This window comes from Cinclus cinclus, chromosome 1, assembly GCF_963662255.1.
Source record: "Cinclus cinclus chromosome 1, bCinCin1.1, whole genome shotgun sequence".
NCBI classification, from domain to species: domain Eukaryota; kingdom Metazoa; phylum Chordata; class Aves; order Passeriformes; family Cinclidae; genus Cinclus; species Cinclus cinclus.
In genome coordinates, this window is record NC_085046.1 from 138,714,923 (window position 1) to 138,729,461 (window position 14,539).

Sequence of the window (14,539 nt, forward strand, 5' to 3'; positions counted from 1 at the left end):
GCACTGAAGTAGCAGAGACTTGACTCACCTGACCAAGCAGGTGATGGCTCTAAATCACATGCACTGTATGGACTCACTGTGCCACAAGTTACATGTGTGCAATCAGACCTAGGGGTTTCCTTTGAGAACCAGTGCTGGCACCAAGCCTCAGACTTGGGGAACACAGCTCAGGCTCTGTCCATTAGAACAAGATGATAAAAATCAAATTTTCTCCTCCTAGCTAAAAGCCCACTGCTGCATGTTTAGCAATGTCACCTCTTTCAACATCTGTCTTATTTCAATTTCCCCCAAAGTAAAAACAAAGGGTCATGGAGCAGATATTCCCAGGAACCAGCCCAGAATGGCAGTGGCAGAGAAGGTATGTGACAGCCCCACCAGTGACAACAGATGTTATCACCTTGAATCCTTTCCACGGCTCTGGAGCAGGGCCAAGTGGCCTCAGGGATGGGGTACCCCTGCTAGCTCATGAGAGCAAGCATCCTCCCCTCCCAGGTCTCCCCCTGTAGCAAAACCTGACCAGTAACAACTGCTGTGAGTGTCTATTTTCTGGTATCATTGTTGAGTACCAGGGCAGGGCACCTGAGCCCCTGGCAGTCCTCTTACCAGCAAACCTAAGCTCTTGAGAAGGGCTCTACCCAGTAAGAGATCTGTCAGCACTCAGCTGCCTGCAAGCTCCTATGAACATCCCTGTGAAAAGAAATCAAAACACATTAAAAAAACTGAATGTGTGGTTTATTATATTTAAGATGCTATTTGTCTATAGTGTTTAAATATGTCTGTCACACAGTTATCAGTAAATGAGTGTAATTTTACATGTTCAGTATTTTGATACACAGTACAGAACTACAATTGTGGTAAAGGAGCATGAGAAATTAATATTTCCTTGATGCACACATCAAACCTTGCAGCACCACTTAAAAGCTCAGAGTAAGGACTCAAAATGCAGTATTACAAGCACTACTAAATCAACCAAGAGACATACCTATATTAAACATTAGAGAAACAAAACAAATGACACAAAGGTTTAATGTTTAAGATTTGATACAGGATTAAAATACTAATATTTTTAATGTCCTGGCTTCAAATTAATAAATATAAAAACAATATAAAAATATACACCAGTTGATAAAAGGATGCACTGAGTAAGGTTAGAAAGCTAAATTTCACTTTCAAACGTATGCAGGTATGTCTTTAGGGAGAGGATTTCTGTGTAGCTGCGACTGGTCTTTCGGAAGAAATCCAAGCTAGTGAGCTGTTCAATGTCACGGACGCGTGCAGTGTGCATCTTAAGAAGGTCTTCAACCCACTTTGATTCATCCTCTGAGCTCTGGGAAAAAAAAAAACCACAAGTTTTACAACAAGTCTTGTCAAAAATCATCTCCAAAAGCAAATGCAACTTGTCTGCACATCTGTTCCAGATTTGAAGAATCTCTGTACCTTATTAAAAAAATGAATAAGGTAAATGAGTTCCAAGAAAATAAATTTGACATTTAACATGCAAGATAAATCCTACAGTTTTATTTCAGTACCCATTTTAAGATGAGGTTGACACAAAGACCATAATCATCCAGAAAATGCCACCCTCGAGTTGCAGGTGTTTCAGAAGAAGTTTTTAGAAGATCCACTGGTCACTCCATGTTTTTTTATTTCACAGAAAGAACTCCATATTAATCACTTTTGAATTACCAAAGCCAAAACTCTAGGCTGTCTGGCTTCCATTTCTATGCCTACACATTATTCTCAATTGACCATCACATCATCTAACCCAGTAATATTTCAATCTTTCCATTTTACTTTTAGAGGAACTTTACAATTCATTACACAGTTGGGACAATGGTTTATATAGGTACCTAAAAACTCTTGTAACATACATATTATTTACTGATAGAAAGAGGAATTTCAGCAAGCATTTCCCGATGCAAAGAAAAAAAATAAACAGGAAGTTTATGCTGCCAGAATGATTTGGGTCAGGTTGTATTCTCTTAGGGGATAGCTGCCTTGTGTCAGCACCAGCACATGTTGGAGTCATCCGCAAACGAAGGTAACTTGTGAACACGTCAGAAAATTAGCCCTGCAAGACACTGCAGTGACTGGCTCTTTGTGTGCCTTGAACAGCCCAGCAGCCTGTGCCAAGAGCATTGCACCCAGGCCTGAGGATGGCACAATGGGGAGCAGACGTGGGAAAAGGACCAAGCAAACAGGACTTTTGCCCCTTTGGCTGGTACCTCTGCACCACTGGTAGGGAAGAAAGAAATGGTGGGTTTTATCTCGGGTATTTAGACTTCATGTGTGTGACTTGGAAATTTTGCTGATAAAAATCTATTTCTGGGCCTATTCTTGGAAATGAACCGTTTCCTGACTGTCTCAGCAATGTCCTCCTACAATATGATCCTCTCATGGATCAAGACTAAACTCCAGCAATGCCAGAGCCTATCCAGTGCAGCAGTTGAGCTACAGACCAGGCAGTGGATTGCCCAAAAAAAAGCTAGGAGGGCAAGCGTGATCGTTTGCACAGAGGACACAAAGTCCCAGACAGATCACAGCTGGCTGCTCTAAAGCAAACATCCATGACCCAGTCAGCACCTGTTTGGTTCAAAGCTCTCAGCCTCAAACCAGCTTTCCTGTCCATATCACTAATAACCTGATGACCAAAACCAGGTCTGGAAGAAGAAAAGAAAGATGCAAATTAAGAGTGGAGGAGGGAGTGTGTCCTGCTCACTCCCCTTTGCCTGCAGTGCCATGCTCCAGGGATGCCATCTGGCAGCATGTGGCCATGGGAAGCCCCTGCTCAGCCTTCAGCCTGCAATCAGAAGTCTGCAAACGTGCCTCAACGAGGTTGCTAGTGCAAATGCAGCCACTGTGACACTGTTGCTTTTTTCAAGCCTTTCTTCTGAGCAGGAAATTTACAGAGTTCAAAAGTAAGCTACAAGTGAGCAACAAAGCTCACCTTTTTTTAAATACAACCAGTTTGCAAAAGATCCACCACATGAATAAATCACAGGATAGGGAGGCTTGTTTAACCTAGTTCAGGAAGACAGCATTTGCATTGACTCCAGAAAATCAATCAACTGATCTGCATTTTTTTTTCCCAGTCCACAACTGGCCCATGAAGACTCAGGCCCAGCAGCAAGGATTTTAAATATAGAGATCAACTAACACAGTATTACATTACCACATAACAACTAATGAAGTGTACACATTTAAAATGACCATTTTCTCCAGCTTTAATCCTTAGTCTCACCTCAAATATAAGAAGAGTTTTAGAAGGTAAGAGTAACAATTGAAAACGTGGAGATAAATAGGAATAGGTGATCAATTAGGAAGCTAACCCAAAATCCAGTGGAAAAAATACCAGATATTCTGCACAAGAATCTCTGAGTATCAATTGGAAAGCTGAACGTGATGCATTTTGACAGGTGGGTGAGGAACTCACTTATGAAAATAAATGTAAATGTTTTGCTGAAAGAGAAAACAATGGCCTGGAGGAATTTTCTAGTAGTTTCTAAAGTTCCTTCAACGTTGGTCTTAGAAAGGATTTTTTGTAATGTTTTCACACTCGCTTCTGGTGCCAAGGTCTTTGCCAAGGCTAGCAAAAACCCCAACAGTTGGGAACTCCTGTCAGTGCAAGGAAGACTGCAATAACACAGTGGAGGATGCAGATGCAGGAGTTCCCAGGATAGCAAGAAACTGGGTTATCCAAATAGACTGACAGAAGAGAAGGACCTGAGTGTACCAGTTATTCACGAATGTGAGTCACCATTATAACACAGCTTTGGCAAAAGCAAATTATAGGTAGTATCAGAGGAGTTATGTCCAGTGGAAAGAAAACCACTTTCATTTTGAGATCTAAACTGTAGTACTTAATCTCATTCATGATCCAGGTGAAAAAAAATATTGGATAGGATGAGATGCATAGGAAGTCTACCAACATCCGCTCTTACAAGAGAAAAAAGATCCTGGGTCTTCCATGAATAGAGAGAAGTTATTTGCCTTGAGAATCATCATAAATCATCTCTAGGGTAAATCCCAGAGAAGGACTATTTAAGACATAAAAAATGTTGACATATAAATAAATGGACATAACCTCACCATGAATAAACACAGTTCAGAAAAGGAACAAATTCAGTTGAGAAGAGTAGTGGTGCTCTTCAACAGCTGTGTGAGAAGAATATGTGTACAGCTAGAGCAGAGCAGAGGGAAAGCTAGTATTTCTTCAAATCTTAAAAGAAAATGGTGGAGAGGTTAAGGCAAGATTCCTATGTTATCCCATGCATTTCATCCATGAAGTATGGTGAGATTTTACACAACCACTTCTTTGAACAAATAAGATGGAACATCATGTGTGAAAGTAAGGCTGATGAGAGATTTCAGTGGCAAAAATTTGCATTATTGTATTTTCATTCAAGAGCAACATTTAAATACTTTGGAGTGATTCTTTGCTACATAAAAGGCATGGACCAATATCTGCTAATGACCTTGCAGAAGCACTGAAGTTTCTCTCAAACTGTAAACACTTACACTGTATGTATTTACAAGTAGCACAAACAACAGAGAAAAGAAGCCTGTTTTGAAATATAAGAAATTAAAGACTGAAAGAGACATTATTGTAAAGAGCTCATAAAAAACATTTCAGCAGTTTAAAAGAATTAAGAATTACGCAGTATAAGGAGGAAAAAATAAATTTGTCATAAAATTTCATACAGGCAGAGTAACAAGGGCAGAGAGACTAATAACTGCCAAAATAGTAATTTCTAGATCACTAACTGGATCTTGATTCAGAACAAAGCAGTCCAAGAAAAAGCCACAATGCAATATATGTATGACTTTCTGAGACTTCTGTGGAAGACATCTCTGCCCAAAACAGTTGAGATCCAAACAGGGGAATGCCAGACCTGCTTAAGAAAGAGGGATACTGCTCCAAAAGCATGGGTTTAAAAAGCAGGCTCTGAAAGCAAGTAGTGTTTGATGAATGAAGAAGAAACAGTGTTAAAGGTCAGTTGTGCTCACAGTTGGAATGAGTATTTCTGCCTGTAGCTGGAATAGGAGTCTTATTTTTTTTTGCCAATACAAAATTTACATTAATGCGTTCATTCAGGAAACGGTCGTTTGATGAGTGAGAAAGAAACAGTGCTCCAGGTGAATTGTGTACAGAATTGGAATGACTATTTCTGCCTGTAGCTGGAATAGGAGTCTCAACTTTTTTGCCAATACAAAATTCATAACATTAATGCATACATTCAGGAAACAGTCTCCTGGCAGTCTATAGTGAAGTGTCTGTGTGCAGGAATCTGCACAGCTGTGTAATGGGGGAACAAGTTCAGGCGGAAGGACAAGTCTAGATACAGCTGCCTGGGAGCTCTGCTGTCCTCACAGAGTGCCAGAGCCCACAGGGGACCCAATACCCTCCTGTCACACAATCAGCTGCCAAGTGTGCACTTTCTGCAGAGCTGACCAGACCAAAGCCTTCATCATGATTCTTAAAGGATCTTGCATCCTAATGGAAGACAGAAAAGAAACCAGTAGGGTGTTTGGCCATCTTTGTAAAAATAAGCCAAACTTTTCCCTTGAATCAAGGTGTTCTGGAAACAGCAAGAATTGGCATTCTGCCCTTGGCAGCTTATAGCATATACTTTTAATGCCGTGTGGGTTGGATGTAATCATGCTGACTGATGTACCCAGACTGTCGTAGCAGACGGATTGCATTGTACCTGCAAATGGAAACTGACCTCCATAAAAACATCAGGCTGGCTGCCAGCACGGTATGTTCATGCATACAGCCTCCCCCCAGTCTGCTCTGAAGTAACACTGACAAAATGTAGAATCCTACAGGCAAAAAACAATATTGTCAAGCTACTGTATGTCACTTCTTCCAGGCAATTTTAGGTGCAGTAATAGTTCCATTTTTTTCCTGCTATCATGGAGGAGTGCTTTTGTCTAATGAGCTAATGACACTTCACAGAGGCACTACCCTGTGCTTCCCATTCATGATATTAGTGAACATTTGCTTCTAATAGTAATGGGTTTTCACATGTCCCAGGGACATGCTTATCACAGGGATGCAGTAGTGCAACCAAACTTACATTGCAGCTCTCGTCGTTGTCAGGCCGGTGGGGAAGGATGTAGGAGAGAACAGAGAGTGGTCCATCACACTTGTCGGCTGGCTGAGTGAAGTCTAAACAGCTGGTTATGATGGCATAGTAATGTGTTGGAACAGGGATTGCACTGCCTTCCACAAACCTGGGGGAATAAAGTAAATATTTATCCACAAAGGATGAACTTGTTTGGAAGAAGGTTACACAAACAACATGGTCTTTCCTCTCCTACGTGTGAGAACACACATACGTTGTTGAGATGTGTTTGATTCCTGAACACTATTGAAAATGAGCATCCAATTAGCTCACACTGTGCTACAGAAATACCTCATGCAGTGCTGAAAGGCTTCTTCAGTTCAGAGACACAGAGAGAACGCATTAGCAAATTAACAAAAGACTTGAGCATGTAACTCAAATAGCACAGCTCTTAAGTTCTGGACATTTTAGAGACAATAGACTGTGTAGAACCAAATTCAACTTCGGCTTGAGGATGAAAACAATTTCAAAGTCAAGGTGAACAGTTAACTGTTGAATTGTCATTTCCTTATTTTTGTCACTGTCCTACCTACATGGGTATAGAGCTAGAAAATTATGTCTCCTCACAAAAAATTAAATAATGTGCAGGTAATTAATTGTTTAAGATAAAGTCATCATTAAGAGAAACAACAGCAAACCAATTTAAAGACAAACACTTACTGTTTTATTTTGTCAGGTGTGTCATGTAAGCCATCATAGTCGTAGTCAAAGATTGGTCCACTTATAACATTGACTCCATTTCGTTCAGTGGCATATCTCTTCACTAAAACCCTTTGGAAATAGTTCCATACCTCTGTGGGGGAAAAAAAAAAACAACAAACCAAACCAACCAATCAATTAAAAGTAATTTTAAAAATCCCAAAACCCAAAACAAACAGAAAAAGCCCAGCCAAACAACAACCCCACAACACACCAACATTTGGATAAGTCGAAGCATGTCAAGAGTATACTTTTTTTTCTTCCTGAGTATAAAAATCCAGGGGATATTATTCATATGACAGCATTACAGAGCTACTGCAGCTTCATTCAGTTTTGTCGATAAAGCTTATTCAGACTTCTTTGTTCTCTGTTGATTTTTTCCCCAACCAGTGATAAAGGAAATACATGGTACCACTCCCAGGCTGGCATTGCCATAGGCTTTGCACAGAGATTGTGCTGTTTCTTCACCAAGTTACAGAAACTGCTATTCACAGGTTTTTGATAACTCTTTAACCAGATAACCCTGTTATCTGCTTACAGGGAACTTTGCTGGGGTGGTGTGTTTTGGGGGTTTTTATTAATCTTACAAAGGATACAGTACTGTAATTAAAAGCAAAAATCAAATATTTTAAAAGAAAGAGAAATACAAGGGTCATATTCATTCAGTTAAATTCTGCTTTGATACACAATATTTAACTTTTAAACTAGGTGCCATCAAGGATGACCAAAGTCATGTCATTACAGCGACCTTTGGGAAGAGCATGATACACTTTTTCCTACCATGTCCTCCTCAACACGTTAAGATTCTTGCAGAGATGGAACACACTGAAACTTCCAGTGATATAATTATTTTAGTTCTTTTTCCTTTTTATTTTGACTAACAAAAGTGTGGGTAAACAAAACTTCTCAGACTTGTAAGAGTTTAACATTTGTCTTGCCAGCTCAGACCATTAAGTCCATGGTTCTCTGGAGCTGGTGACAAAGCCTTAGAAAGCCCCCTTGTACACCTTGTTCTAAGACTGCTCAGTCCACATGCAGTCCCAGCTGGGGTTAATAGCCAGGGTTCTTCTACCAGCAGTAATCTAACAAGAACCTCAGCCTAATCACTTGGCAATACCACTTCTCCAGTGCATATGCCTTAACAATAAAAACTGTCAAAACAGGAAAGATTCCTTCTTGCCACACTGTCTTGACTTTTGTATCTAAATCAGATGCCAGCTCCACTTGCCACTGCAACCACATACAGAGCAACACCAGGGCAGTGAGGGGCCAGCCCAGGGGTATCATTTTTGGAGCTCCAGCAAAGCAGGAGCTGCTTAAGACAGTCTCACTATGGAAAAGGTGGACAGTGAATTATTGCCAGTGGGGATGGGACAGGACAATGAATAATAAACACAAGGCAGAGGAGGAGGCCTCTGCAGCCGGCACTACCACAAAGCCAGTGCAGCATCACACTGTCACCTCCTATTTAACCTGCTATGGAAAAAGATCCATATAATGAGCTTATACTTGGCTCTCAGCATTGCAACCTGCACACATGGAGCGGTTTGAAATTCCCCAGGAATTACATTTAGTACCAGAATTTTTTTGAAAGGAATCCTTCACCCACATGTGATGAAGAATACCACTAGACAAAATGAGCTGCTAGAGGTGGGCTGTTCTCCTTGTGATCAGCATTTCAGCCAAATACTTAGATTAATATTAGCATTAAGAGCATTTTTATGAAGTGATTCAGGAGTGGGAAATTCCCAATAATTTTTCAGTCTTTAATCAGTCAAGTGCTTTTGCTCAAATTTCCAGCAAACATCACCACTTAGTCCTACACAGAGGTTTTTCAGTTAAAATAACTCTTTTCTGGTTAAAGAGAAAGAGGCTCCCATAGGCTTTGATGTTTATCCAAACCTCTCTGGTCTAAAATCTGAATTGGAAATCTCACAACAGGCTCTTGAGATTCTTCCAAGGCTTGTCAATCCCTGCCAAGCCAAAAATGCCACCAGAACAGCCTGAAAGTTTTCCTACCTCTTGGCAAGACTAGAGAGAAAAGGGATATGCAGACAAAAGAAATGTTAGTAATATAACCCTGCAGCACTGAAAGTTTTAGACAGGTTTAAGTCATCCTTCATTTTCCATAAATTGTTTTTCTCTTCTTTTTTCTTTTTAGGTAATAAGTATGTTCAGTCTCCCTCTAAGGGTATGGAGAGAAAAATAAAATGTAATCACTTGTCCCTGAACTCCCAGGCTTGTGCACGCTCTCATGCTCCAGTTGTTGCCTAAGTATGTTCTGCACTAGCTTAGGCTACAGACAAGAGAATCTGAATGGTCTTACAGAAAGTGAATTAGTATGGCATAAGACACAACTGCAGATTTACAGCTGTGCCCTTACGTTAGTCCAGCACATAGGAAAATAAACCCTTCTTAAAATTTGAGCCTTTCTTGTGGTGTTTTGCCTGCCCATACCTAGCACTCTACAGGTGCCCACAGGTGTTCGCTGCTGGCTACAGGTAACTGAACTTTATGTTCTAAACTTCTCTTATCAATTCATTCCATAATCCAACACAAAGTAAGGAAAAAAAAAACAAAGCTTGCTGGTAAAGAGAAATATAGTCATGGAAAGAGCACTTACTTTTGAAGGCAGGATACATTGGAATGATATTCGTTATTAGAAAAGCATCGTATTTGGCTTCTGCAGAAGAACTTAATTCTGCAAACAAGGACACAGAAAAATATTATTAAGATGAAAGATGACAATTTCAGAGAATATAAAAATGTTTTGAAAATGGCTTCAGAGATTAACCAAAGGGGATACCATAATCTAAACAGCAATCCGAATGCTATATTCAAAAGTGTACATTACATACACAGAATTTGTCTTTAATGTGACAGCTGAGGATGGAAAGAAAGAATTTTTTCTTTGCTTCAATAGTCAATCAGTTCAAAATATTTTCATATAGGCTATCCATTTTTACTGTCTTAAAAGGCAGAGAGCTCTGCAGGCTTTTATAAAAGACACCAACAATTTCTTGGGAGAGGAGTGTGGAATTTTCTATTTCTGTGTGAGCCTCTGCACCAGTAATTCCATTTCAGAAATCTACCATGAAATACTTCAGCCACTGAGTGAGGAAGGTGGAGCAATGAAGTCCACAACTGTCAGACAGTTGTGCCCCTTCAACATTTACTAATCCCAGAAGATCATTGATCCAATACTGAAGCAAAGCAAGTGCATCAGGAGAATGGAGGGTGCTTGTTTATACAGTTTTTTTTACTATCACTATTTCTATAGGATGGTAGAAACTTTTACAGCATGCAAGAGACTAATTTGGATTTCTAAATTAAAAATATGTTTATCTTACTGATGTTTTAAATCAAAATTATTCTGTTTATATCTGATGGGGCTTGCCTGGAGTATGTGCATACCAAAGGTTTTCTCCTAAAAAACCAAGAAAATTACAAAATCCCAAGGTACCAAAAAAGTTGTCCAAACTTACGAGGAGGGAAAAGGAATCCATAGGAGAGCTGTTTGTCGCCTCTGTAGGCAGCGCAGCTCTGGCTGTTCCCTGGAGAAATGCGGAGGTCAGGCCTCACACAGCTGGCCAGGTGTTCTGGGACACCTGATACCTCTGCCTGCATTGAGGAACATGGAGACAACAAAAATGTAATTTCAGCTTTTACAGATAAAAGTAACTAGATCATATAGTTGACAGACTACCCAGAAGGCCTTGAGTACAGTAAAATAAACCACTTGGCTGTACAGCCAAATCTGCTCCTGCACTGCTGCACAGCCCCATCTTCAGGGAGCAGAAATCCCCATGAGAGATAATTCAAATGAAGTTGCTCATAATAAAACAAACCCCCATTGAACAAAACTTAAAATTAAAACAGGAGAAGAAACATACAGCTCTTCCACCTTAAAATTTGTCTCTTGTGAAGGAAATAAAATAATTTGGGCATTGTTTACAGTGGTACTTGACATAATTTTTTGTGGGGAAGGGAAATTTTAGGACTTTAAGAACATAGATACCAAGAAACAATTACCCCAAGTTTTTAAAGCACATTTCAAGAGCAGAGAGAACACTAACCTGTTTGGAAATAGTGTAGGATGTCCAGAGAGGCATCAGGAATGTTTCACTGTAGCCACTTTCAAAGTCGTGGTGATGTAAGATATTGTATTTTGTGCGGTACAGTACTGCAGGGCGCCCATATAAAAGATGCTTCTCTAAAGATCAAAAGAAATTACATTTACCTTTATTACTGAAAACCTTAAGGATAAAAATAGAAGGGGGGGGTTTGGCTTTCCATTAGATGTTGATTTTTCAGTGATCATTAATGGGATACTGACCCCAAATAACTCCTAAGGAAATCTTTCGACAGAGAAAGAAAAACAACTCTTCAACTGCTCTGGCTTCAATCCTCATTCCAGGCTCACAAACACCCTTTGGGATTAAAAGTCCCTTCTACGCTTGAAAGCTTTTTTGTGTCACAAAGTGGAAAGGGTGTTTTTCCAAAAACTGGAAAATCTTATGATCTTTGTGTCCACATCTCAGTCACACATGAGGTGATAAGCACTTTCTTTTCACTGCTTTAAATCAGTCCCCAGTCTATCAGTTCTGCCACTCTTCAGTGGGCTCTCACTCCTTCCTATGTTTTCTGTAAAGACTTCCCCAAAAGGGAAGCAAAAGTGGTCACGCAAAGAGTAGTTTTTTCCCACTTGACTGATTTGTTCTGAATACAGATTTGCTATTTTTTGTCAAGAAACAAACTAAGAAAAGAACCTTTTCCTAACTTTGGCTACAAAAAGACGCCTCCAGCTCTGTAAAAACAGCCCTTCTATCTTGGTGATATGGTTAAATGTCCTTAGATAACTCTCACAAGTTTGCTTATAAAAAGACAGAAACATTGAAAGAGAGAGAAGAAAAATAAATTTCCTGGATAATCTTGCATTGTCCTGTACAGTCCATTGAATCTGATAACCTTTTGGCAACCACTCTTGGCTTGCTTTTGGAAATTAAAACACGGAAACAAGGAAAGTGGCCTAACACAGATCCCAGATAGGCATTTAACCTGAAAGAAAAGGGCATGTTTTATTAGTGCTTGAGTACAAACAGAGGATGTTTTTATAGGGCACAAGGAAAAAAGTAGGAAAGGGCTAGTCTAAGGACAAAGATGATAAACTTGCTTTATTCGAGAGAAGCTGAAGTAATCTTTTTCTTCTGCCCGTGAATAACAACACTGCACTGTGTGGTAAAGTGCACCATGAAGTAAAACAAAACTTGCATGAAGCAGAACTGCTTGTTTAAATAAGAACACATCATGCCATTTAAAAGAGGGTTGACAAATGAGCAAGTGCAATTGGTTTAAATGTTTACATCTTAAAAATGCACCAAAAATACTATTTTTATATTACTACAGTGAAGAAGAATGAAAACCAGAAACCAAAATAAAAATGTTGAGATTTGAACTACAACAGTGAAGGTGTTTTTTCCTGATGCCATAAATTGCCACTGTGAGGAATAGCTCTTCATTAATTGGGAAAATTAGTTTAACAAGATAAAAGCTGCAGAAAGGCATTTTCATTCACAAAGAAAGGAATAAAGCCACCTTTAGAAACTAAAGGAGAGGCTGCATTGCCTGTTCAAAACAGAGAAACTGAAAATACCTTCCTAAGGGAATTAAAACAAATCACCTTAATCATCTGAACAGTGCAATCTGAGGTACCTCAAAATCTGTGTCTAAACTGAAAGCTTCAGAATTTGCTAATTTGGACAATTGTTATCGTAAGGGAAATGCTGTGAATTGTTACGCTGAACTCATCATCACTGTGAGAAGGAAAACTCTGCTTTGGTGAGCCTTTCAGTCAGCAGTGCTACTCAGAAAAGCAGTTCCTATCCCCTCTCCTCTGCTCCTATTGCTCCACTTTACCCTGGACCACAGCCCTGATGCAGCTGAAAGTGCAGTCAAGCAGAAGTCAGTGCTGGCACACAGCAGGAACTAGTGCCCAGGAGAGCTGGGAATGCTTTCTCCTGGGAGTAACATTGACTTGAACACTAAAGAAGAACAGAATAGTACTGAGCAGTCTGAGCATTTGTTTTGCTGTGTAGCCTGCACCCTACTAGCAAAGCATAAGGACTTAGTCAGGGATTGTCAAAGCAGCTGTAGCATCCTTTCTAGGTGAAACCTAAGCTGGTATAACTATGGTAAAACCCAGCCCACAATTACAATCTGGTTTCTTCCCCATTTACAGCCTGTAGCTGAACAGATTACTGCCTCATGCACCCTCTTCTTTCCTCTTGTCTTTGCCTTCACATCTGAGCTTAAAACTCCTAGAGGTGATGATATTGAAGAGTTAAAACTTGCATCACTTCGAACAATACTTTAGTCTTGGTTTAGCAAAAGGTAGTGTGTACTTTCTCAAGTGAGAGGCACTCCATCTTGCCCACAAATCTCATTTATGTCTGTGAGCTACTTTGACAGCTACTCGAAGACACTTTACTACACATTAACTAAACCACACCAGGAGTTGCTCTGGTATTATGATGCGAAGTAATTTACAAAAGAAAATGAAATCAGCTTTCATTAACTGAAGCACCAGGCTCTTACCTTCTGTTCCCTTGACATGAAACCGCTTGTTGAGTTCATCCAACTTGTTCTTCTCGAGAAAGGGAAAAAAAGAACAAGATTAGGACCACCAGAGCACTCTGCTATCTCGTTTTACTAGCATCTAACAAAACAAAACTAGTGCTACAAGACAGTGAGGATTTTCTTGTCTCCTCTTTTACAAACAAAACCCATAATTTTTCCAAGGGGGCACAAAGACTTCACAGAAAGGACCTGAGGAATTCTTATAGATCAAACCCTCTGAAAACAAATAAAATGGCTACAACTTTACCAAAACTTCTGCTACTAGTGCAGGCTTCCACAGATCCTAAACACCTACCTTATCATCACATGTACATCCTATATCAAAATCTGCTGGAGGAGGTAGAGCTACAGGATACAGTGGTTTAGCAACTTCATCTGGCACAGTCGGTTTATAAACATTGGCTCTCAGCAGGTGATTTAAACTTCCGTGGGTGCCATTATTTGGAGCAGGCTTTAATCCAAGCAGATCTATGAAACCACCAAGGGAAAATGAATGGTGGTTAGACTCCAAACAAGTATTCAAGCAGCAACTCTATCCAGCCAACACATCTATTAGTAATACTCTTTACACCCACAGCAAGTTAGTGAGAGCTTTTAGTGTAATAAAAACACTGATTTTTTTTTTTCCAAATCATAAAATTGTAAATGCCACATGAACAGTATCTTTGCTTTTATGACAAAATATTAATTTGCATCAAGACACTGGAAAAGTTTAAAAGTTTTACAAAGTTTTATTATAACTACTCTTTCAGCCTCCAGTGCAAATCTGCGGTCAATGTACCGACCTCACACTCAACATCTGCAACACAGTGATTTCTAAAACAGGGCTAACTACCCCTTAGGTATTACATGTTTGGGGGGAAAAAAGTGAATTGCGTCTCTGAAACACCTCAAAGTTTTATTGTGAATTACACCTTGAAAGTTTCACTGCTCTAAAAAGTCAGTATTAAAGAAAAGACCCTAATGAATATCTGTGTATGTAATGAGATTTTTTTTCACAGCTTCAGTAGAAATTTGGGAAACATAATCATAATAGAAAATGCCATAGAAAACTAAGTGATCAACCTGAACTGCTG

At 39.6% G+C, this 14,539-nt stretch overlaps 1 protein-coding gene across 1 annotated transcript in view; it reads right to left on the reverse strand.

Moving 5' to 3' along the window:
• Positions 1–1,156: 1,156 nt before the first annotated feature.
• Positions 1,157–14,539, reverse strand: part of ENPP2 (ectonucleotide pyrophosphatase/phosphodiesterase 2) — a 55,794-nt gene continuing 42,411 nt past the window's right edge. Inside the window, exons 18-25 of the mRNA XM_062503700.1 lie at positions 13,759–13,931; positions 13,422–13,470; positions 10,904–11,040; positions 10,313–10,448; positions 9,451–9,528; positions 6,789–6,921; positions 6,081–6,237; positions 1,157–1,327 (exon numbers count right to left, since the gene is read on the reverse strand). Coding sequence (XP_062359684.1) covers positions 1,157–1,327; positions 6,081–6,237; positions 6,789–6,921; positions 9,451–9,528; positions 10,313–10,448; positions 10,904–11,040; positions 13,422–13,470; positions 13,759–13,931 — 1,034 coding nt within the window. The remainder of the gene's footprint in view (positions 1,328–6,080; positions 6,238–6,788; positions 6,922–9,450; positions 9,529–10,312; positions 10,449–10,903; positions 11,041–13,421; positions 13,471–13,758; positions 13,932–14,539) is intronic.